The sequence below is a fragment of the Dendropsophus ebraccatus genome, chromosome 5 (assembly GCF_027789765.1).
Source record: "Dendropsophus ebraccatus isolate aDenEbr1 chromosome 5, aDenEbr1.pat, whole genome shotgun sequence".
NCBI classification, from domain to species: domain Eukaryota; kingdom Metazoa; phylum Chordata; class Amphibia; order Anura; family Hylidae; genus Dendropsophus; species Dendropsophus ebraccatus.
The window spans coordinates 105,087,642-105,112,770 of record NC_091458.1 but is presented as its reverse complement, the minus strand read 5'-3'; the positions used below and the strand labels follow the sequence as shown (position 1 = coordinate 105,112,770).

Sequence of the window (25,129 nt, the reverse complement as noted above, 5' to 3'; positions counted from 1 at the left end):
AGATGTCAGGTTATACTGCTATTATGTTAACATTGTGTTTTTGCTATTGTAAGACACTGTTACATCTCATATTTCATTGTTACTCTTACTTTGAAAGTCATTAGGTGTTTTACTGCTGTGTTTTGTATTTCTATCCCATTTTTCCATTATTTCACCTCATCGGCTTGGCTCATCCATTTCTTTGTTTTCATACTATTTATACTACATACTAGACATCATCTTCCAACTATTTGGAGCAGGACTTTAGTGGAAAACAGCAATAGCAGCAAGAATTGTGATCCTAACAGGACAAAGTTGTATTGTTTTAAAGGGGGTGGGGTGTTCAAATCAGCTGTTGTCAGAGAGTGCGAGAGATTTGTAATTCACTTCTATTAAAAATGTTTTAAGTCTTCCAGTACTTATCAGCTGCTGTATGTCCTGCAGGAAGGGGGTGTTTTTTTTAGTCTGGGGGGCAGGAGAGGTTTTCTAATGGGATTTGCTGTTGCTCTGCGCAGTTCCTGACATGGACAGAGGTGTCAGCAGAGAGCACTACAAACTGGAGAGACTACACAACTTCCTGCAGGACATACAGCAGCTAATAAGTACTGGAAGACTTTTTAATAGAAGTCAATTACAAATCTCTGGCACTTTCTGTTACCAGTTGTTTTGAAAGAAACATTTTTTGGGGGGAACTACCCCTTTAACTCTTCCCAATTAAAGCTTTATCCAAGTTAGAGGTTAAGTTTTCTTACAATATTATATTCATAAGGACATCCTGCATTTGTAAAGGATCTACATCCTGTGAGAATATGTCCGGAGTGTCATCTGAACAGACTTTTTTCACCAGAGTACCCCTTGAATGTCTCTCAGGTAATGAATAGGCCAGAAGCTGATGGATAGATCAAGAATAGGAAATGGTCGTTTGCATGCAAACATAATTCTGTTCTATGGGTATGTCAGAAAAGAGAACATATCTATAAAACCAGGAACCAGAGTTTCAGTGGCCAGAGCAAAAAGTTGTATAGGGGGTACATGCTTCTCCATACGAAGTGAAGGAAAGAAGAGCCTTTCTAGGGAGATGAAGGCCATGGTTGCATCTGTTGAAGCCAAATCTCAGTAAAATCTTAAAGCGACTCTGTACCCGCAATCGTTCCCCCCCGCCCAAACCGCTCGTACCTTCGGATAGCTGTTTTTAATCCAAGATCTGTCCTGGGGTCCGTTTGGCAAATGATGCAGTTATTGTCCTAAAAAAGCAACTTTAAAACTGGCAGCCCGTGCCAAACTGGCGTGGCCTAGACTACCCATGCCTTTGCATTGCACCACCCCTCTGTCCCTCCTCCCCACCCTCTTCATCATTAGTAATGCCCCTAGAACCTTTTCTTCTGTGAACATTGCACAGGTGCCTTAATGATCCAGCCCATGTGCCGGGCTAACACAGGTGAGGAATAGGAGATAATCTGCCTGGGGCATTCCTAATCATGAGGGCGGTAAGGAGGGACAGAGAGGTTGTGCCAGCCTAATGCATAAACAATCTAGGCCACGGCCGTTGGGCGCAGGGCTGCCAGTTTACAAGTTGTTTTTAGGACAATAACTGGATCACCTGGCGAAAAGACCCCAGGACAGATCTTGGTTTAAAAGCAGCTATCCAAAGGTACAAGCGGTTTGGGGGGGGGGGGGGCCAGATTGTGGGTACAGAGTCGCTTTAATCTTGTATAACACAGCATGATAATGAGAGGGAAGCGAGCACCAACCTGTTAGGTCTGCACCCGCTTTCCCCTCATTCCCAGCTCGCTGGCGGTGCTATTACATGCACAGACAGTGAGCGGGGAGGAGCGGATGGGGCTGTCCGGACGTCCTTAGATCGTCCCAACTGCCCGTTGAAGTCAACGAAGTCAATAGCTGCCATGCCTATTACATGGGGCAACGAGCGCCAGACCATTGCTGACATGATCCGTAAATGTTGAAAGACCAAGATCACCCAACATCTTGCATATCGGCTGGTCCTATTACTCCATACGATTATCGACCATTAATCGGCCAAGTACGGCCAATAATCGCTTTGTGTAATAGAGCCTTTGAGGGTCGTTGTATTTATATTAGACTAGTATAAAGCAGCGTTAGGAGATCCTTATCAGGCTTCCAAATGGAGATGTCAAGGGAGCCTTTGCATTTATTCTCTGTGAGGTTGGCCATCGAGTTCTGCATCTCTAGAAGAAAAGTCCATGAGACGCCCATCCAGGGGAGAAGTGAACCCCATCTCAAATAACAGTAATGAGCTGGGTGGCAGTAAACTGTTGTCTATAATAATTATGAAAATGCATTTTTATTAGTGAAATTGAGCACTAGTTCCATCCTTTTGTAGCACAGAGCAGCCCTGTAGTCAACTCTGATGTCTGTAATTATTTTTTATATCATTACTACAGAATAACTAAATATTTGAGCAGTGAAATTGTTGCATTTTCATTTGAGATGAAGATCAATTAGAAAATCATGGTCTTCGTGGTTGCAGTTCTAAGGAAAATCTCCTTTTATAATTTCTGTACTTCAGCAGTACTTCGCACGTTGACCCCCCCCCCCCCCCTTTCAGAGTGGTTTTATTTTTTATTGCTCAGTGAAGAAGTATACTAATGGAACTAGTTCCTGTTATGGATAAGCCTACTGATTTTACTGCTGTTCACAAGAAATGTTATGCAAGTACTGTAAGTGCAGAACTGGAGCAGAGTTCAATGCCCTTGAGTCACAGAAAAGGAGATGCTATAGACCAGGGGTGGGGAACCTCCGGCCCGCGGGCCGCATCCGGCCCCTGAGACCTCCCGATGCGGCCCGCGGCCCGCAGCCCGCAGCTCCCCTGTGATGCTTGCCGCTCTGCTGGGGAAGAAGCCGGCATACACCGCATCCTCCGGTGTCTGTGACAGCTGGCGGACACCGGAGGATGCTGTCTGTGCCGGCTTCTTCCCCAGCAGAGCGGCGCGTGTCTTTAGTCTCCTGCGGGCCGCGCGCGATGACGTCATTTCATCGCGCGCCGCCTGCAGGAGAAGACCGGCACAGAGGACCTGGGAGAGAAGAGGACCTGGACTGCGTGGGAGCGGAGGTAAGGTGAGTGGGATGTTTATTTTTTTATTTGGGGGTTAACTAGGATCCCAGGGACATGACTGATGGGGGGGGACAACTAGGCTACCAGGGACATGACTGATGGGGGGACAACTAGGCTACCAGGGACATGACTGATGGGGGGACAACTAGGCTACCAGGGACATGACTGATGGGGGGACAACTAGGCTACCAGGGACATAACTGATGGGGGACAACTAGGCTACCAGGGACATGACTGATGGGGGGGGGGGCAACTAGGCTACCAGGGACATGACTGATGGGGGGGGGGCAACTAGGCTACCAGGGACATGACTGATGGGGGGGGGGGACAACTAGGCTACCAGGGACATGACTGATGGGGGGGGACAACTAGGCTACCAGGGACATGACTGATGGGGGGGGACAGCAAGGCTACCAGGGACATGACTGATGGGGGGGGGATAACTAGGCTACCAGGGACATGACTGATGGGGGGGACAACTAGGCTACCAGGGACATGACTGATGGGGGGGGGACAACTAGGCTACCAGGGACATGACTGATGGGGGGGGGGGGAATAACTAGGCTACCAGAGACATGACTGATGGGGGGGGGGGGAATAACTAGGCTACCAGGGACATAACTGATGGGGGGGGGACAACTAGGCTACCAGGGACATGACTGATGGGGGGGACAACTAGGCTACCAGGGACATGCCTGATGGGGGGGGGGGGAATAACTAGGCTACCAGAGACATGACTGATGGGGGGGGGGGGAATAACTAGGCTACCAGAGACATGACTGATGGGGGGGGACAACTAGGCTACCAGGGACATGACTGATGGGGGGACAACTAGGCTACCAGGGACATGACTGATGGGGGGACAACTAGGCTACCAGGGACATGACTGATGGGGGGACAACTAGGCTACCAGGGACATGACTGATGGGGGACAACTAGGCTACCAGGGACATGACTGATGGGGGGGGGGGGCAACTAGGCTACCAGGGACATGACTGATGGGGGGGGGGCAACTAGGCTACCAGGGACATGACTGATGGGGGGGGGGACAACTAGGCTACCAGGGACATGACTGATGGGGGGGGACAACTAGGCTACCAGGGACATGACTGATGGGGGGGGACAGCTAGGCTACCAGGGACATGACTGATGGGGGGGGGGACAACTAGGCTACCAGGGACATGACTGATGGGGGGGACAACTAGGCTACCAGGGACATGACTGATGGGGGGGGGACAACTAGGCTACCAGGGACATGACTGATGGGGGGGGGGAATAACTAGGCTACCAGAGACATGACTGATGGGGGGGGGGGGGAATAACTAGGCTACCAGGGACATAACTGATGGGGGGGGACAACTAGGCTACCAGGGACATGACTGATGGGGGGGACAACTAGGCTACCAGGGACATGCCTGATGGGGGGGGGGGAATAACTAGGCTACCAGAGACATGACTGATGGGGGGGGGGGGGAATAACTAGGCTACCAGAGACATGACTGATGGGGGGGGGGGAATAACTAGGCTACCAGAGACATGACTGATGGGGGGGGGGGGGGACAACTAGGCTACCAGGGACATGCCTGATGGGGGTTAACTAGGCTACCAGGGACATGCCTGATGGGGGGGGGGAATAACTAGGCTACCAGGGACATGACTGATGGGGGGGGACAACTAGGCTACCAGGGACATGACTGATGGGGGGGACAACTAGGCTACCAGAGACATGACTGATGGGGGGGGGGACAACTAGGCTACCAGGGACATGACTGATGGGGGGGACAACTAGGCTACCAGGGACATGACTGATGGGGGGATAACTAGGCCACCAGGGACATGACTGATGGGGGAGACAACTAGGCTACCAGAGACATGACTGATGGGGGGGGGAATAACTAGGCTACCAGGGACATGACTGATGGGGGGGGAATAACTAGGCTACCAGGGACATGACTGATGGGGGGTGGGGACAACTAGGCTACCAGGGACATGCCTGATGGGGGGGGAATAACTAGGCTACCAGAGACATGACTGATGGGGGGGGGGGGGGGGACAACTAGGCTACCAGAGACATGACTGATGGGGGGGGGGGAATAACTAGGCTACCAGAGACATGACTGATGGGGGGGGGGGAATAACTAGGCTACCAGGGACATAACTGATGGGGGGGGGGGACAACTAGGCTACCAGAGACATGACTGATGGGGGGGGGGAATAACTAGGCTACCAGGGACATGACTGATGGGGGGGGGAATAACTAGGCTACCAGGGACATGACTGATGGGGGGGGGACAACTAGGCTACCAGGGACATGACTGATGGGGGGGACAACTAGGCTACCAGAGACATGACTGATGGGGGGGGGAATAACTAGGCTACCAGGGACATGCCTGATGGGGGTTAACTAGGCTACCAGGGACATGACTTGGGGGTTAACTAGACTACAAGGGGCATCACTGGGGGTTAACTACAATAGCAGGGGCACTAGGGGAACAATACTATGCCTTGTCCTGGGTGCTGCAAACCCCCGCTACTAACTGCCGCGCACGGTATGCGGCCCTCGAATGATTTTATTAATGCCCGACCGGCCCTCGACATGGAAAAGGTTCCCCACCCCTGCTATAGACGGACATATGTAGTCTTTTCTGTGACTTTAGGCTTTACAGTTACAAACCAGCTGATACTTTTCTTACATCGTCTTTTAGCAAAATTCCTCCCTCAATAATTGTTATGGATGTTGGATACGTGTATACACCATTACATGTTATGTACTTTGAGCAATTTTGTTCATATATTTGTTAAAATGTAAGAATTTGTATGACAAGGATATGTTCACATAAGATCTTTATTTAGCTGTATTTTGAAGCTAAAATATGACAGTATTAAGCAAATTACGAGTGTAATTTGCCTAATATGGCAGTAAGTTTTCTTTAAAATGACAGCCATCTAAAAAGTGGTATGGCCGACTACAGGCTTTGTGTGAACATAGCGAAATGGTAACTTTTGAATAGTGAAAATATTTTTATGTATGAACAATGCTTAGGGTTGCTCATCTTGTATTGACAATATTTCCAGAGACAGACTATTGATCTGTTCTAAAGCATAATACCAAGTATTACAGTACATGCAGCAGCAGACTTGTTAGAGCTTTGAGTCCCTATGAAAAATACAACTTTACGTTGGACAGTCTCCAGGTGGGTAAGCACAGACTGAAGGACTGGTCATTTGTACGTTCATTTTGGCTGGCTCCTCTGCTGGCTGTTACATGCTCTAGGCACTCACTGTACCTCTGAGAAATTGACTTTCACAGTCCACAGATGTTTTCTCTGCTGTCCAGCAGCTTTCAATAATATTCTCCAGGGTTGGCAAATTAGTGAGAAGGCAAGCAGAGATCTGTGCTGTCAGTGGGGATTGCCGCTGTGCTAGCTTCTGCTTCCACTTCTTATCCATTTGTATCCTTTGTAGAATGAATGAGACAAAAGACAGCTTATATAAGTGTTAGGGGAACAGAAGGCTTTTGCTATACAGACTTTCTTCACAGCCATCTTTTAGGACAGTTGCTGCACACAAGCCCTTTGTAATGTGTTTCTACATGAAATTGAAGATGACATTGCCATGTAGACAACTGCGGCATTACAAAGTTCTGTGGAATATTTTGGGACTGATTATTCGTGAATCAATTCTGCATCGGAAAATGAAAATCCTAGCACCAAGCATACAGAAATAAATTGTAACGTTGAATATGATCATTGCATTATTAGGACAAAGTTCTGGAGGCAATCACGTATTGTGATGTCAGATAGTTTGAAGAGGTCTAATAAACTTGAGTAAATTCCTAAAAATATGTCTGAAAGCTCCCCGTTTCCATCCAGGAGACTTGGGTTGGTGGGGTAAAGCTCTTTATTTTATCTTCTCTGACAGTGACCCACTAATGTATTGGCTATCATAAAGCTTTTAAAGTGCAGCTATAAAGGGAATCTGTCAGCTGCAATTCAGGGTCCAAACTGCTGACACTGCTAGACAGCTATTAGAGCATGGAGACACATGGTACCTTTCATATACTGGTCTGTGCTTCCATAACACAAAAAAATGTTTTTATTTTCCAGTACAAAGTGTCAAAGAGGGCTGGAACGCTTCCCTGTTCCTCACCCATCCCAGTTCTTGCTTGATTGACAGGGCTTAGCTTCCAGCTCACTTTCAGTCAAGATGGGGGATGGGGGGGGGCAGAGCCAGCAGGCTTTCTAGCCCCCAGCATTTGGAGGTTTAGGAAAGCCTCTTTGCACTGGAAAATAAGAGCTTTTTTTTGTTAGGCTAGGTTCACACTGCGTTTTTGCAATCTGTTTTGATCCGTTTTTCCATTGACTTCCATTGTAAAAAAAATGGATCTGTTTTTTTTTGACTGACACAAAAACATAGCTGACACTGAAAGAAGCAGCCAAAAAAAACACATGTACTACAACACACTGGCCCAGGTGGGCACTTTCCTGCTGGGTCTGTCTAAAGGTCTGGCAAGATGTCATAAAAAATTACCATGGTGTATATAAGTAAAGATTATGGCAGTCAGTTAGCCTTAACTTACACTAGACAGGCAAAAACACACCAAAAAGAGTGTGTGAAAGAGGCCTAATGAATAAAAGCTACATCTGTACAGCAACAGGTACCTTGCTCTAAATAATGAAAAAGTTACTTTTAGATTATTTATTAATGTATATATTGCTGCTTTTTAAAAGGCAATCCTTATACCCATGAGGGTCAGGAGCACTGAGCTGAAAGAAGCTTTACGTTTTTAACTTTGACTTGTGTTTTAGAGTATCTCTATACCTATATTTATATTCACAGGTACATGGTTAAATTAATGTTTTCTTTTTATTTTCTTTTTACAGGAGTATTTTTATCCCCGATACCTAAGTAAGTGTTATTAATTTTCTGAATTCCTATTGATAATTCATGTGCTTAATATCAGAAATGAATACACAATACACACATACATTATACTATTATTATTATTATTATTATTATTATTATATTGGAATATGCGTAAGCTTATATAAACCAGACACCCTGGGTGTTAAAAATTTATGTATTATTGTTTCGGTAGGGTGTGGTAGGATACTATTGGTAATGAAAGGTGCTATTGACATGTTCAGGTTGGGCATAGTGCATTTACAGCCTCTTCTTTCTATTTCTTTTTCTGATTCTATCAGCTCCAGCGCCGACACTGTCCAGCAGCAGTGGCCAAGCTTCTGCAGATGTGCTTCTTTAGTGTTCCTAGTTCCATTCACAGAATTGTGCATGTATTGATCATGCATGGTAGCTCCTAGCATGGTCAGGCCACCTTTCTGAACTTCAGTAGAAGTAGAGTAACTAGGAAGGTTATGCATGTTCAGGACTCAGAGGGTCATTCTTTTAAAAGGGATATTCAGGATTAGAAAGATATAGCTGCTTTCATCCTGGGCATATATAAAAGCTTAAGAGCTGTCCTAGTTATCTGTATAGACATCTGTAACATAATATAGTGCAAATACATGACATATGTGGGAAATCAGCAGTAAAAGGGATCTAAGAAGGAAGCTTTGCTTTGTTTGTATAATGGAGTGCGCTGTGTTATTTATCCTGATGCTGTTGGTCATAGTGAATATCAGGGTCATAAACACATGTGGATAAGGGACCCACAGGATCCAGCCCCCCTTACATTTCAGAGAAGGACTTAATATAATAATAATAATAATAATAATAATATTTATTTGTATAGCACCAACACATTCCACAGCGCAGACTTGTTAAATAGAAACCCCACCGCAGGAAAGGACAGGACCCGCAGAAATGTGCTTTCAGAGTTTTTTGATGTGTAGATTTTTCACCTATGCGGAACCCACTGATAAATGTCTTCTCTTGCATGGGACCTCTCCCTGAATAGAAGCCTGACCTGAGGTTGGAGCTAGAGAAATCATTCCATAACGCTTGGCTAGTGCTATATTTTAGCCAAATCCACAACCCGTAAACATATCCTTTTATTAATATGGTGCTAATTTTATGGATAAGAAACTCTCTGCAGTGTTTAAAGGGGTTATCTGGGAAAAAAAAAAAAATGCAGGGCATCAGGGAATGGTTATAGTCACCCATGCCAGTTCCCCACAGCTGTCACTCCCAGACCTCCACTGGTCTCCTCTATATCATGGTTTCTGTGATGTCACATCACCACAGGAGCTGCCCAGTCATTCACTAGTGAGACACCACCGCAAAAACTAAATGGCTGAGCAGGCAGTTCCTGTGGCTACATGACGTCACAGGAGCCAGGAGATAGAGGAAACCAGTGGAGGCTGCAGGAAATACTTTTTTTTTTTTTTTTTTTTATATCACCCTCTGCTGTCTGGCTATTTTTTTTTTTTTTTTTCTGCAGTTTGTTTTTCTAGCAGCTTTTATAGTCAGCGTTTACATTTAAAATTTGTTTCACCAGTTTTAAAATATATGTAAAGGACTGAGTACATAAATTTAAAACATCTCTTTTGCAGAATGCCTTGAGAATTATTCATTTCTAGACAGAAGAGATCCAGACCTCTCTACATGTATCCACAGTGAGTAATGTTTTGGGGTTTCTTAAAAATTTAAAAAGTTTATTGTGCTACATTTAAGGCTGGGGCTACACGAAAATTCCTTCTATGAGTAATGGAGTGGCTCCACACAGTGATTCTTGGTCACATGATCGGGAATTACTATGTAGCCTCAGCCTTAATGCAGTATTGGTTAATTACACAGAATGGCCACCTCATAAGATACGCCTTTGGACCTTCTTTGGCCTTCAGATCCCCAGTAATTCAATGTGGCATAGATTCTCTAGACGTTGGAATCAATGCAGACAGACTACATGGAGGTGCTAATATGAACTGAACAGCCTATTGTACCTCATCCCAAAAATGCTCTGGAAACTGTAAAAACCAGGGAAGCAATTGCAACTTATCACATTACTGGAACCACTCAATGACCATCCAACTCCTGTGTTAGTGTGCATTTTCCTGCTAAAAGGGTCCTGATGCATGAGAGAACCCCACATGATGCACAGTTTTTGTCATACTGGCTCAGCTAGTCTAGCTTCCAAGGACCATGCCTTGATCAAACTCTGATCATTTAATTTTCTCATACTATTCACACTGACACTGTTAAACATAAAACCTGATCACTTGATTTTACGCCTCAACAAAGTGTCACATGTTCTCTAAATAACAATCATTAGTGAGGGTTCATGTTTTCCCACGTGTGTGTGTGTGTATATGTGTGTGTGTGTGTATATGTATGTGTGTGTGTGTATATATATATATATATATATATATATATATATATATATATATATATATATTAGCCCCTCCCCCTGCAATCCATGTTTTCTCCATTCATTTTCTGTTGTTCAGAGAGGAAATCAGCAGTCTGGTCTCTAGTGATGGCTGCTTCTTACACTCTGCCGGTGAACTCTTGTGCTTAGAGTGCGCACGTGGGGAATGTACTGCTAAGGTGGAGCTGACACAGCTGAGCTAAGTGGGGAAAGAAGGAGGAAGTACAGTGGTGACACCATTTGTTCTGAGGACAGTACTGTCTGTGCTTTTGATGATTACAATGGATAAGGAAGATGCTGCCACTGCACATAGTACTGCTGTAGAAAGATAATGATGACAAACTGCACTTGTTCGACCTGGAATGCATGTTACTACTGGAGGATGTGACAAGGGAAAACAAGTAAAAAACAGACATAGGAAAAGAGTGTTTCAGGCGGCTAGAGATGGTAAACAATACTTTTTTATTTAAATTATTTGCAGTTCAAAAAATTGTTTAGGTGAATTTGGTATCATTAGCCATACATTTGATTGTGGAAATACCCGTTTAAAAGGAAACTGTTACTTTAAAAATGCATTGTCATCTGTAAACATCATGTTATGGAGCAGGAGAAGCTGAGCAGAATGATTATAATGATTTGTGGGAAATGTTTTAGCATAACTTGTCAATAATTTAAGTAAATCCCTTGTTACTCAGGGTTAAATAGTCCAATGAGTGGTCCTAACCAGCGGGACCATATTTGCCACTAGGAATCCGTGGTCTGGCAGGGAGTGGCACCTCCAGAGCTCCCCGAACTTTTTTTTTACCTAGTTGACGGAAAACTTGGGCGTGGCCATGTTCACGGGGGGGGGGGGCTACTCCTTACTTCAGTAGTGTAGCAGGCAGCACAGCTCAAACTGCTTCCCTGCCCCACCAATGAAGCAAGGAGCTATGAGGGTCGCCCACTGCATGGGGAAAAGATGGCTAGACCGCCCCCTCCTTCAGAGGAAAAGGGGGGGGGGGGTTCTGTGTGGGCATCAGACCCTGAACATTACATGGGGAGGGTGGGAGGTACTGTATCATACAGGATCCCCTCCTCCCTCTCTGTATACTGTTCATTAGGCCCTGAAAATTACATGGGGAGGTGGGAGGGTGTCCTGAAAAGTCCTGTGCTAAGTATGATGGAGGTCACCAAGCTTTCCCAGCATCTTGTACTCTGTATGATGGGGGTCACCCAGCTTTCACAGCATCTTGTATTCGGTATAATGGGGGTCACCAATCTTTCACAGCTTCTTATACTCAGTATGATGGAAGTCACTTTCCAGCATCTTGTCATCCAGCTTTCCCAGAATGTTTTACTAAGTATAATTCAGGTCACCCAGCTTCCAAGCATCTTGTACTTAGTATAATGGGGTCACCCATCTTTCCCGTTATTTTGTACTCGGTATGATGAGGTCCCCAGATTTTCCAGCATCTTATACTCTGTATTATGGAGGTCACCCAGCTTTCACAGCATCTTGTATTCAGTATAATGGAGGTTACCCAGCTTTCCCAGCATCTTATACTCAGTACGATAGAGGTCATCTAGCTTTCCCAGCATCTTATACTCACTATGATATAGGTCACTCAGCTTTCCCAGTATTTTGTACTCAGAATGATGGTGATCTTTCCCAGGGGTATTGGCACCTCGGTGATAAGCAGGCACTGTTGGGAACCTGGAAAAGCTGGATAACACTCTTTAATACTGTGGTCTATAATATTCTGGGGACCTGATACTGGGGTCTGTAATATACTAGGGTGTGTAATATGCTGGAGGCCTGATAGTGGGGTCTCTAATATGCTCCCTTTATATTTTCTTACTTGTAGGGTCTTGTTACTTGTTACTTGACCCCCCCCCCCCACACACACACACACACACACACTGGTGACATGCCACACCATCGCAAACCACACTCTCAATAAGTTTGGGAATATTTCCCAAAAACTGTATCAGTGTGCTCATCTCCTCCTGTTCATGCTTCCTTTGTGTATTTCTTCATCGGTGAGGAGGTTCTTCGTTCTGGAGTCTATGGAATATCTGTTTATATTTCAATCCATAATGAAAGTCAGTTTCGATGTAATTTTAGTCCATGTTTTGGAACATAATTCAAAGTGCTAGACAGGGCTGTGGAGTCGGAGTCGTTGAGTTGGAGTCGGAGCTAGTTTTGACTGGAGTTAGTGTTGGAGTCGGGAAAGAAATGTACCGACTCCAGCTTTAAAAAAAATCTTTAAACTATTTATTGAGTTTTGATATAAATTTTATACGTTTTGCAACATTTTAATAGATCACTGGCTCAATTACATAAGGGTGGTCAGGGAAAAGTTGTCAGCCAGTATTTGGCAGGTTGTTTCTGAGCTGGAAGAGTCCATTGTGTGGGGGGAGATCTGTGCTGTTCTCTTCCTGGATGCTGGATGATTTGAACAGTAGTGTAATATGAAGATATCCTGTGTAATATAGAGGAGGAGAAGACATAAGTAGTGTAGCAGTAACCTCAGTCCTCAGTGTGGTGTTTTCTCTCTGGGAGAAAATTGTGTGTTTTTCTTCAGTGTTCTATGGCAGCAGCTGTGTGTGTGCTATAGCTGCAACAGGCTGTGTGTGTGTGTGTGTGTGTGTGTGTGTGTGTATGTATGTGTGCTATGGCTGCAGCATGCTGTGTGTGTATGCTATGGCTGCAGCAGGCTGTGTGTGTGTGCTATGGCTGCAGCAGGCTCTGTGTGTGTGTGTGCGCTATTGCTTGCCCCCACAGTGACCCTCAACATCACTATGTGTGACTCTATCAGTATGGCTGACCCCTCTGTATCACAGGGATTTGGCAGTGTTAGCAGTGTTTCTTTGTGTATGGTGAATATTAGCTAGAAACATCAAAGATTGTCAGCAGGAAAAAAACACCTGCTCCATCTAGTCTAGTTCTGAGTTGTTCAGGACATGGAGGCTGGAGACTGGCTGAATCCTCTGCACACACAGGAGAAGCTGCTTTATATACAGTATTCCTTTATTCCCTCAGAAGTTGCACCAGGATCATGTAGGACATTAGGGAGAAGCTGCTGAACCAGTGTGATAAATAACTCCCCTGGTATCTGACTGGCCACTTATGAAGGAGCAGGAGTCTGAGTCGGTCCTGATAAAATTCAGGAGTCAGAGCTGCGGCTTACCGACTCCACAGCCCTGATGCTAGATATGAAACATTAGTCAATCCTAAAGACACAGTAGGGGATATTAGGATATTAAATAAAAACCTTTGTAAGTAATTGTTGTCATAAGTGGCCGCTGACTAATATCAGATATTCTGTTGATATTGGAATCTCTTCAATATTTTGCTTGTAAAAGCTCATTCAGCAAATATTTTGCATTCCACATTGATTCACTAGTTCCTTCCTCCTTTCCCTGAAACTCGCTGCACAGCTGCAAGATAAGACTTCCAATCAGCACTTGTTGACTGCAAAGAAGCTGCACCTGACAAGAAGTCAGCTTTTCTGCTAAAAGAGAAACATACATTTTCTCTTCTAAATTGTGAACTAAGAAAATGCGCAAACAGCCTGACTTATTAGGTGCTGATGCTGTCATCTACGGGTGATACCCTCTAATAGGACATATGGATATGGGGTTTTCCTGGCTGCCAGTCAACTTAATGACTTGTTTTATGTATTGATCATGGTGCTCTGAATAGTTGAGAAGAGCGACTCTGGCAAAGGAACTTTAGCGTTCTTTGTTACTGGTAAAGAAAAGAAAAAGTAACAGCATCCAGGCGATTATAGTGCAAAAAGTGCTTTATTACCTCATGGCACATACACAACAGTGACGTTTCGACCTACATGGTCTTTTTCAAGCTGAAAAGCTTGAAAAAGACCATGTAGGTCGAAATGTCGCTGTTGTGTATGTGCCATGAGGTAATAAAGCACTTTTTGCACTATAATCGCCTGGATGCTGTTACTTTTTCTTTTCCATGGACATTTGTTCTGTTGGACTACGGTACATGTAACTTTGCTTCATCCAATTATCTGTTTTCTTTTTGGTTCTTTGAGTTCTACTTTTTTTAACTGTTTAGGAGTGCTGTGGTATTTTTGAATTTTTGCTTTGTTACTGGTAAATCATAGCAGCTCTACATTCTTCTTGCTTGTGGGGCACAATCAGACATAGCACATTTTTTCAGAGACTCTTAGTACAAACCTAAGTTAAAATCTTATGGGGGAGATTTATCAAATTGGTTTAAAGTAGAACTGGCTCAGTTGCCCCTAGCAACCAATCAGATTCCACTATTCATTCCTCACAGATCCTTTTAAAAATGAAAGGTGGAGTCCTGCAAAACATGGATACAGCCATAGGATGTGCTTCCCTGGCAGCTTTAGGGTGGCATACAACTTCTCCAGCTACCGAGTCGAATGCAGAGCGTTCAGCTTCAGCCATTGCTCACATCTTTGCTTCCCCCTCCCTGTAGAATGTAGTATTAAAGTGACTCTGTACCCACAATCTGACCCCCCCCCAAACCACTTGTACCGTTGGATAGCTGCTTTTAATCCAAGATCTGTCCTGGGGTTTGGCAGGTGATGCAGTTATTGTCTTAAAAAACAACCTTTAAACTTGCAGCCCCGTGCCCAACGGCGTGGCTTAGAATATCCGTGCCCTAACTTTGCACCACCCCTCTGTCCCTCCTCCCCACCCTCTTCATCATTAGGAATGCCACTCGAACATTTTCTCCATGCTGAACATTTGCACAGGTCTCTTAACAATCCAGCCCATGTGCCGGGCTGACACAGCTGACGAATAGGAGGCAATCTGCCTGGAGCATTCCTAATGATGTGGAGGGACAGAGAGGTTGTGCCAGCCTAATGCATACACAATCTAGGCCACTCCCGTAGGGCACAGGGCTGCCAGTTTAAAAGTTGTTTTTAAGGACAATAACTGCATCACCTGCCAAATGGACCCCAAGACAGATTTTGGATTAAAAGCAGCTATCCGAAGGTACAAGCGTTGTCAAACAAACAACGAAAACTTAGTGTGAACCCAGCCTAACCTGTTCTAAACTTTCCGAGGCCTTTTAGTAAATGTTGCCCTTTTATGGCCAGTAGATTACTATAAATCTCCATAACAATGTACTTTAGTTTATCTTTTAATATTAATGTCAATTAAAACATTATTTATTAGACACAAGCCAGCTCCATAGCCATGTGCATGAATATATGGTAAATGCTTCTTCCAGATGATCCCTCTCTCCGCTCATCATAACTGGCTGCATTGCAAACGGTTAATCACTTCCCAGCAATGAAAACATTTTTGGGCCTGTGCCCAGTCAATTGTTCATGCAGTACAATAAAATACAAAGGTGATCAGCTAGTTTTGTTTTTATATACATATTTTGCACTGAATTTCACAGCTTGTTCTATTCCAGCAAATGATGATGTTTACAAGAATCTCTGGGTGGGCTCTGCTGCTGGAATCCACTACAAGTATTGCAATAAAGCAAGTCTGGATTTATGCATTTGTTTTGTAGCTAAATCTTCTTTGTTTATATAAGATGATAAATGGATTTCCACTACAACAGACATCCAAACTTCTTCTGAACAGAACTTTATACAGACGTTTCCAGTTTACAGTATATAGTAAAGTAATTTGTTTGACATTAACATATATTTGTGGTTTTAAGCTAGTACAGCATTTTTATCCAAAAAGCAGGGGGAAAAAAATCCATATCCACTGTCATTTTTTTTTTTGAGGGGATTACCCCATAAAAATTCCATACAAAAGTCGGAAGCTTTCTGTAATATTGATGAGGCGTTGACAGTTGTGGTGCAAATTTTTTGCCCATTGTGACACACTCCTTTTAAGGGTGCGTTCACACCTACAGGATCCGCAGCAGATCTGCAGAAGATCCGCAGCAGATTTGATGGTGCAGATTTGATGCTGTGTTCAGTTATTTAAATGAAATCTGCTGCGGATCCGGTAAGTGTGAACGTACCCTTAATATGATGTTTGAGAGTATGTGGCATATCAGACTTCCAACAGAGAGACGTCTGTTGGAAGTGTACCTCGTCCAATGGCTTTGACAGTCCATTCCATTCCCATTTTTCTGCACCTATTTTATTATATAAGGAAATGACAACATTAAAGGGGTATTCTTACCTCCTTGCTGTCTTCCACACTCACTTTCTGGCTTGGTAGGTGGTGGATGTCTGTGAGTGAGAGCAGGATGGAACAATGCTGAGCTAAATAAGCTTTGTGTCTCCAGCTGAGATCACAGATGGCTCCGGGGATAGTCCACAAGCCTTGGAATTGTCTTGAACGCCCCCCCTAGATCCCAGCCACCGAGTGATGTCAGCAGCCTGACAGTGGGGAACAGTGGTTAGTATACTAGGCAATGTGCTGCCAACAATTGGAAGAGGGGCAGCAGCAAAAGTAAGCAATTGTGCTATATTAAAACATACGCAGAATTGCCACTAAGGCCAAATTCACACTAGCATAATGCAGACACATTTTTTGCTTCTTTATCCTGGCTGCAAGTTCTAGCCTGCCTGCAGGTCTAATGACAGCCTGACAGCTGTCAGTTCTAGCCTTTAGATCTGCGGCCACTGTGCGGTTAGCAGTAGTAATACAGATGGAAAGCATGTCCATTTTCTGCTCATATAAAACTGGCCTTATACAAACATTTTTGTAGTATATAAAGACTGGCAACAGATGGCCTCAACCTGTCATTACAGCTGAATAAATTGGCTAGTGAAGGGCCAGCTGTACAATTGACACAACACTGTTTTCTATAAGTTGTAAAGCATTTTTGCAGACTTCCCTTATAGCTGACTACTCTACAGGTTGTGAAATAGTGTACACTCTGGCTTCTACTCTGAGCAGTTTAATTATTAAACCTAGGCCTTAGGCATATTGAAAAAAATAACCTGATCCTTTTATCTCCAACATGCTGACATCTGTGGAATTCTTGCCGTGATCATAATTCATGGACTGGTTAGCACATGGCACATCAACATGCTCTGAAACTGAGTGACAGGATGATTACCTTTCTGGAAAACATTACTGATTTTTTTTTTTAACTTCTCTGGCCTTAACAGACATAAGGCTGCGTTCACATTAGTATTTTACTCATTTGCTAATGGATCCATCCATATTAATTAAATGGATAGGCACAAAATGATGAGCACACTGATTCAGGCCTTTTTAGCTGTGGATGGATGCCTGGCTCTTGTTGTCCCTCATCATGTCGCAATACTCGCATCTTAAGGCCCTATTACACAGAGCAATTATCGACCGTATTCGGCCGTTATAGACAATAATCGCAAGCGGGTGCAAGCTGCGGAATCTTCAACGGGTTTTCCGTCGGGATTCCGTAGTGTGCACGTACCCTAAATGTTCCACCCCCATCCTCACTGGATTTACTCACACAAATTAGGGATGTTGTAATATGGATTCTCTTACTGCCAGTCTCAATAACACAGTAGATAAATTTCACAGTCTTTGGGATCCCTAGGATGCGCTTTGGCGACAGCAGTCCATCATAATCAAAAGATGTGATCAGCGACATACAAACAAATTTTTGTTTGTCATTTGATCGTTGCCGTGTTTACATTAGAAGATTATCAATTAAATTTGAATGGTTTAACGATTTATTGCACAATGATGTAAAAGGCCCACAAATCTGGTCCTTTATGTAGGATACTTTAGTGCAGTAATCTCCGTGTTCAGTTGATGTAACCTTGTGGACATAAAATATACCGTAAATTTAATTCAAGTCTGTCAAATAATGAATATTTTAGAGCTTCTTGTTAAAGTTTGCTTTGGTTTCGAGATTTAGAACTGCAATGTCTTGTTTAATGCACCTGGTATACATATTTTGCTCTCTATGTGGTGTTTCTGTCTGACTCTTTCATCACCCTCCTATTTTCTATTGAGATTAATGTGTGATTATTGCATGTTATGGCTCTGTACAACTTAGTTGATCCTCCCATATTTTCTAACTTGTCTTCACGTGCCCAGGGTGACCCAATATATAAACCAAAATATAAATTTCCGTTTCCTCTTACTTCTATTTACTATCACATTGCAGCAAAACTTGAAATTCCAGTCCTTTTTCAGAAGTGGCAGATGACTTGCTTAAAGGAAGTAAAGGATAGTTTATGAGGAGCAGCTTGATCGAGGACTTCCTAATCTGTGTTTCCGAAATACAATATTTAATAATAAAAAAAAAGTTTATACTCTAGTAAATCAGAAGATGAATTAGTAGCCAAAGTTTGGCCTCCTGACTGAAATATGATGTCAGTGGAGAGAAGGGTCGGCCACTTTCATCCTGTATGTATGAGTTGGTGCAAATTACAAACAACATTATAGAGAAATACTGGCTGTAGATAAAGCAACCAAATTACATGAAAGGTCCCATTCACACATTAGTTGTTTTGCTGTGATACATCAGATTTTGTGGATCAACAAAAACTTGTTGGAGGTCAATAAAAGGCATGGTGGAGCCTGCCTAGGGTTTGCTAGGCAATGCTTTAGTAAAAAATGGACAGCACACGGATGGTGTGTCATCCATGAAAAACTGATCTATTGACTTATGTTGGAGCTTCTGTTCTGAATAACAGAACATATGGAACAAGTGCAGGTTCTACTTTTTCATGGAACGGATCAGTGGTCAAAAAAGGATCAGTTTTCAAAACAAATGTGTGGATGACCACAAAAAAAAAAAAAAAAAAAAAAAGTGGGTCCTTTTTCTGTCAATGAATCAAGATCCTGATTTAAGAACAGAGCAACTGATGTGTGGATGAGGCCTAACCCTTTTTGATCACAACTAGAGATGAGCGAACCGGGTTCGGGTTCGAGTCCATCCGAACCCGAACGATCGGCATTTGATTAGCTGGGGCAGCTGAACTTGGATAAAGCTCTAAGGTTGTCTGGGAAACATGGATACAGCCAATGACTATATCCATGTTTTCCACATAGCCTTATGGCTTTATCCAACTTCAGCAGCCACCGCTAATCAAATGCCGAAAGGTTGGGTTCGGATGGACTCGAGCATGCTCGAGGTTCGCTCATCTCTAATCTAAACATTTATTCCAGTTTATTTATCCCTAAAGGCCTGTTCACACTACTTATATTTCAGTCAGTATTGTGGTCCTCATATTGCAACCAAAACCAGGAGTGGATTAAAAACACAGAAAGGCTCTGTTCACACAATGTTGAAATTGAGTGGATGGCCGCCATATAACAGTAAATAACGGCCATTATTTCAATATAACAGCCGTTGTTTTAAAATAACAGCAAATATTTGCCAATAAATGGCGGCCATCCACTCAATTTCAACATTGTGTGAACAGAGCCTTTTTGTGTTTTTAATCCACTCATGGTTTTGGTTGCAATATGAGGACCACAATACTGACTGAAATATATAGTGTGAACCCAGCCTAAGTGTGTAAATATTGTTCCCTCTCCTTCTTTTAGATTTACGGGATCAGTGTTCTTCAAACCCATGTTATCAACCTGGTGTAAAAACATGTGTGGATTTGCAAGGAGACTTCTTCTGTACCTGCAAGAAAGGATGGATGGGGAAGACATGTAGCACAGGTATTTAAGATACAGTTTTCTCTGTCTTGTATGTGCATAAGGCCCCATTCCCACTGAGCAAAGCTAGCGGAATTCCGCGACGGAATTGTCCGCCGCGGAATGCCGTTAGCCTCCCGCTGCGCGCTGCTGCTCTATACGCGCTGAAGAATGAACATGTTCATTCTTCAGCGCGGACAGGGCAGGAGCGCGCACCTCCCATAGAGTCCCATTATGAGCGGGAGGCTAACGGCATTCCGTGGCGGACAATTCCGTCGCGGAATTCCGCTACCTTTGCTCAGTGGGAACGGAGCCTAAGAATGTAATAAGAGCTACTTTCATCTTTTGTTGCAATGTGCTGTGACACCATGATATCTGGCCAGTGTTTTCCGTACGATGGCCGTCAAACAAGGTAAAAACATATATTGTAGTCCAGAGCTTGAACATACTTTTCATTCTATGGTTATTTGGCAATACTAAATACAAATTTTCTTTTTGTGAAAAATTGGGAAAGGGCAGTGAACTGAGCTTCTGTTAATAGGGAATTTATTTTATATTTTAAAATAACTTTTGATGTATGTTATGCATATCAGTGGTGGTTTATGGCCTCAGAAAGGGATTATTTTGCAGCAAGTCAGATATATTTCAGAAATAGTTCCTGGAGACTTGTGACACATCCAGCACAGATATAAATTGGTAAAGTTTATTTTTTTTTTTTTTTAAAGATACGGGAATTTTATACCAGTATGTGAGCTACTTAAAAGAACCTGCCACCAGGTGAAAGTAAGGAAACAGAAGGTTCACCTAACTACTGCTGCCTCCTGGTTGTCAGCAGAGCTATCTTTCCCATTAAGCAGGGTAGGCGACTGCCTGGGGGCCCATAACTCTTAGGGGCCCCTCTGTGCTCTGGACTGACTGTAAAACACTGACTCTGACAGACAAAAGAGTGATGAGCAATTTGCTCCTCTGGTCTGTCAGTGTTATTCTATCTTGTAAAATGGGGCCACGCACCTCTGCTGCACTTACTAGAGTCTGCGCTTTATAAATCCCTATGACTAGAGGATCCACGGACCACACGATTACATCACCATAATCATTGTGCGTGTATGCCAGGCGGGAACTCAAAAGCAGTAATATAGTAAAGCAGTAATATAAGAGAATAGAGCCTAGAGCTGTGCAGGGAAGTAAGTGCTGGTGTGTCATGTGTATTTGTATGTGTATCATATGGATTTTTTTTATTGGAGGGTCGGGGGGGGGGGGGGGGTCACAGCTCTGCTCAGGGGCCCATAATGCTGTTAAGATGGCCCTGATTGCCAGTGATAATTTTCTTAGGTTCCTACCCCCAGTGATTCTCTGCAGGCAGGGTTAACCGTCATCTTCTGGCTCTCACCAGTCACTATTACAGGTTGATTTCCTGACTGTTCTGCTCAGTGTTGTCTCCTGAGAGTGCAGGCGGGAAGCCAGCCTGTAATGCTGATTAGTAAAAGTCACAGGCACATTAAAGGAGAGTCACATGTATGTTATCTGCACCTGCAGTAAATCGCTGTTAATGAAATTATTATGCACAATTTTCTTTGTGTAGTTACATTGTGACACATTAGAGAGTGCTTATAAATAATTTATATGGTCACAGATTGCATTCACCAGTATGTTTTATACAATTTCTCCAGATATAAATGAGTGTGCTGATCGGAAAGGAGGATGTTCCCACTATTGTATTAACAAACCAGGGACCTATCACTGTTTTTGCCAGAGTGGATATCGTCTTCTTGCAGACAACAAAACATGTACAGGTGCGCTTTAACAACATATTTTTTTTTTGAGGGTTGGGTGTTGAGGGAGAGTGTATGTTAGCATTTAGGTTACTAGAGGAATGCATTAAGACTAGTGTTTCCTGATGGGTCAAATGTTGTTTGAATATCTGACGGATCTAACCTGCTGATAGCTCCCTATTGCGCACAGGGCACTAAGTATGAAGATAAGTCTCTTACCTGCACGGGAACTTTGCTGAGACTTGCCTTCATCCTAAACACCCCTTGTGCAATAGGGTGCTATCAGCAGGTTAGAATTGTCTATTCTGCTGAGAGTTTCCCTTTAAATATATATTATAGAAGTGAATGTTTGTCCATCCTCTATAGGCATCCTTATTTGATCCAAAATTCAGCACGAAGGTCCATTGGATTCCCAGGAAGATAAATGTTCTGACCTTGCTGAACATACACAGCACTCTCTAATGCTGCGTTTACACAGAACGATTATCGTTCGAATTTTCGCATAAACGATTGCACTTGAGCGATAATCGTACCGTGTAAGCACAGCAAACGACGAGCGAGAAATCGTTCATTTTGATCTTTCAACATGTTCTTAAATCGTCGTTCGCTAAAAATTCACATATCGCTTCGTATAAACAGTCTTTCACTGATTTACCCTATGTAAAGGATGGGCTTAAGCGATCTTAAAAACTATCGCAATAACTATTTTTCTTCGAATACGATTTTTCTAACAATTTGTGTCTAAACGCTGATCGTTATAAAAACCAAATCGTTGCTTCAAAATTGTTAAACAATCAATTGGGCGAATTATTGCTCCGTGTAAACGCAGCATAATTCTCTGTTATTAGCCATTATCACAGCCTGTGGTCTATAGGCATCAAAACACCTAAGCAGTTTAGAGGAGATGTATCGGCAACCAATCACAGCTCAGCTTTTAAATATTAAGTACAAATACATAGGTTGTATTTGTACCACCATGTGTGAACTTGGCTCGATCCCGGCTTTTAGGTATGCTGTCAGAATTCTCTGAGAAAATGGCAGAACACTTGGTTTGTGTGAGAAAAGCTGGCAGCAGATCCTCAGAAGTAGCGTAATATTTTTTATTGTATTATTAAACTACTAAATCTCCTTGTGTCTGCTAGTTACACTTCCCAAATATTCCTCTGGAAAGTTTAAAGGGATGTTGTTTGGTGCCAGCATTGCTGTTTCTTTTCTGGGTTTGAAAGAAAAAAAAATTGACTTGCGACACTTAAATTCTTCCAGTTGTATTAGCCAGCTAGTATTATTTTCAGTGGTGGGCTGGCTTGTGCATTGGAGAGAAGATTAATGTCTGCAGCGGTGTATATTGAAGCCAATAGCTCTGGGATCTTAGCACACAGCATTCCTGCACTGAGCTGCAGTGAAAAACAAGACTGGACATGTATATTTTCATAGTCTCCAGCCACTAGAGCACCCGTATGATTCCTCGGAAGTAGGCCAATGTTTTCAAATCCTCCAGCTGCTCACCAAAGAAATTAATTACTTTTCTCCCAGTGGTTTACCACAGAATTATCAGCAACCTACATATATTCCTGGAATTCTTACCTATCTTTTATATTTGGAAATGCGGAATGCATTCTCTATTTCTTGTTATTTTTATCAAAATAAATAGACTGAACCTGGTGTGTTGCAATGTTATTTCTGATTCTAGTATTTCAGAGTGTTATTTTATCCTTATGTAATATACAACCATAGTCCTACACAATAATCTCAATAACAGATATTTTTGTGGTTTGCTTAGGTAGCATTTCAAAGTTTTACCATAGCCACATGATATTAGGTTTTAGGTTTTGTGATATGTTTTTTGGTCCTGCTAGTTTTTTTTCTAGTGCAGTTTTTTTCTCTTGTTTTAAAGGGGGGTTTCCAGTGAAAACATTAATAGACTGTCCACAGGATAAGGCATCAATATCTGATCTGTAAGGTGCTGACACCCCCTGTTCAGCTGTTCTGCAGATCCAGGGAACCCACACTACACAGTAAAAAGAGACAAAAGCAGACAGCTCCATACATTGTGTTTTGGCAGTACTGGGTTACTGTTGCTCAGATTCCATTTACTTCGATTTAGATGTTGATGGCCTATCCTTTTAGTTAGCCATCAATATGTTTTCACTGGAAAAATCCCTTTAAGGTGAGGGTAATTCTTTCGATACATCACTAAGAAGACAGTCGTCTACTCACTGGTGCATTCCCATCTCAGTAACAAGCAAATAAGTAAGGTTCTGACTGCTGGGACCCCTGCTGATCCCGAGAACGAGAACATAAACGTCCCCTAAATGAATGGTTTAGACTGCACCTGCATGGACACTGCTCTATTTATTGTCTATGGAGCTGCTGAATGCTTCCAATTTCAGTCTTTGGAGGGTTCAGTGGCCCTATAGATAATAAGTGGAGTATTGGCTGTGCAGGCGCAGTCCACACCATTAGTTCCCCGGGGTGATTATGTTCTCATTCTCAGGATGGGCTGGGGTCCCAGTGGTCGCACACCCTCTCATCTGCCTTTTTATCTGCTATGCTGTAGATAGGAAATAACTTAGATGGGAAATTTGTCTAATTGGCAATAACAGAGTTCTTGCTTTAAAGGTCTTTTTGTCACTATTGTAGTATGAATAACTTGCTATTTTGATGCTTGCTTGCTTTGGGAAAAAAAGGCATGGCTTTTTTTTAAGCAGGTGGCACTTAATTATTAAAGAATTGCTAGGATATGTTGTCAGTTCGTGACTGGTGGAGGTCGGACCTATGGGCTCCCCACCAATCCTGAGACTGAAGGGCATATAGCACTGCTTTTCTTACATACCAGCACTCTTGGACACCGCTAATATGCCATTACTTTGCCAAACATGTAAGGACAGAACTTGACACATTTATGTGAGAAACCTGCATATGGTAGAGGCCAATATTAGGTATTCTGATCCTTGCTGCCAATGGTTTCTGCCAGTATTACTGCTTTTAAAATATTTGGATTTAGATAAATAACTGAAGAATTTGTTTTGTAGATATTGATGAATGTAGAATATCACCAGACATCTGTGGAACAGCAAAATGCAAGAACATGCCAAGTACTTATACTTGTCTTTGTGAAGAGGGTTTCATATATGACGAATTAACTAAGAGTTGTCAAGGTACACAGACTCTAGACTAATATGAATAATGGCTATGTATCTAAATTAATGCTTTAGTAATGTTCTCTTGGTGTTTTGTATATGATTAAGCTACTTTCTTGCAAAAACAGTACCACCCCTGTCCTCAAAAACATTTGACATGGCAAAGGTTTTGGTCAGTTGGCATCTGGGAGACCCTTAATGATTGCTAGAACAAGTCAGGAGACTTATTCAGCTAAGTGATTCTGTCATTGCTCTCTCTATATTG

At 43.0% G+C, this 25,129-nt stretch overlaps 1 protein-coding gene across 3 annotated transcripts in view; it reads left to right on the top strand.

The window, feature by feature from the left end:
- The window catches only part of GAS6 (growth arrest specific 6), a 50,864-nt gene that overhangs the window by 13,273 nt on the left and 12,462 nt on the right, over positions 1–25,129 (top strand). For all 3 annotated transcript variants that reach the window (XM_069970897.1, XM_069970898.1, XM_069970896.1), the window contains 5 exons: positions 7,957–7,981; positions 9,586–9,648; positions 19,854–19,976; positions 21,623–21,745; positions 24,757–24,882. In XM_069970897.1, coding sequence (XP_069826998.1) covers positions 7,957–7,981; positions 9,586–9,648; positions 19,854–19,976; positions 21,623–21,745; positions 24,757–24,882 — 460 coding nt within the window. The remainder of the gene's footprint in view (positions 1–7,956; positions 7,982–9,585; positions 9,649–19,853; positions 19,977–21,622; positions 21,746–24,756; positions 24,883–25,129) is intronic.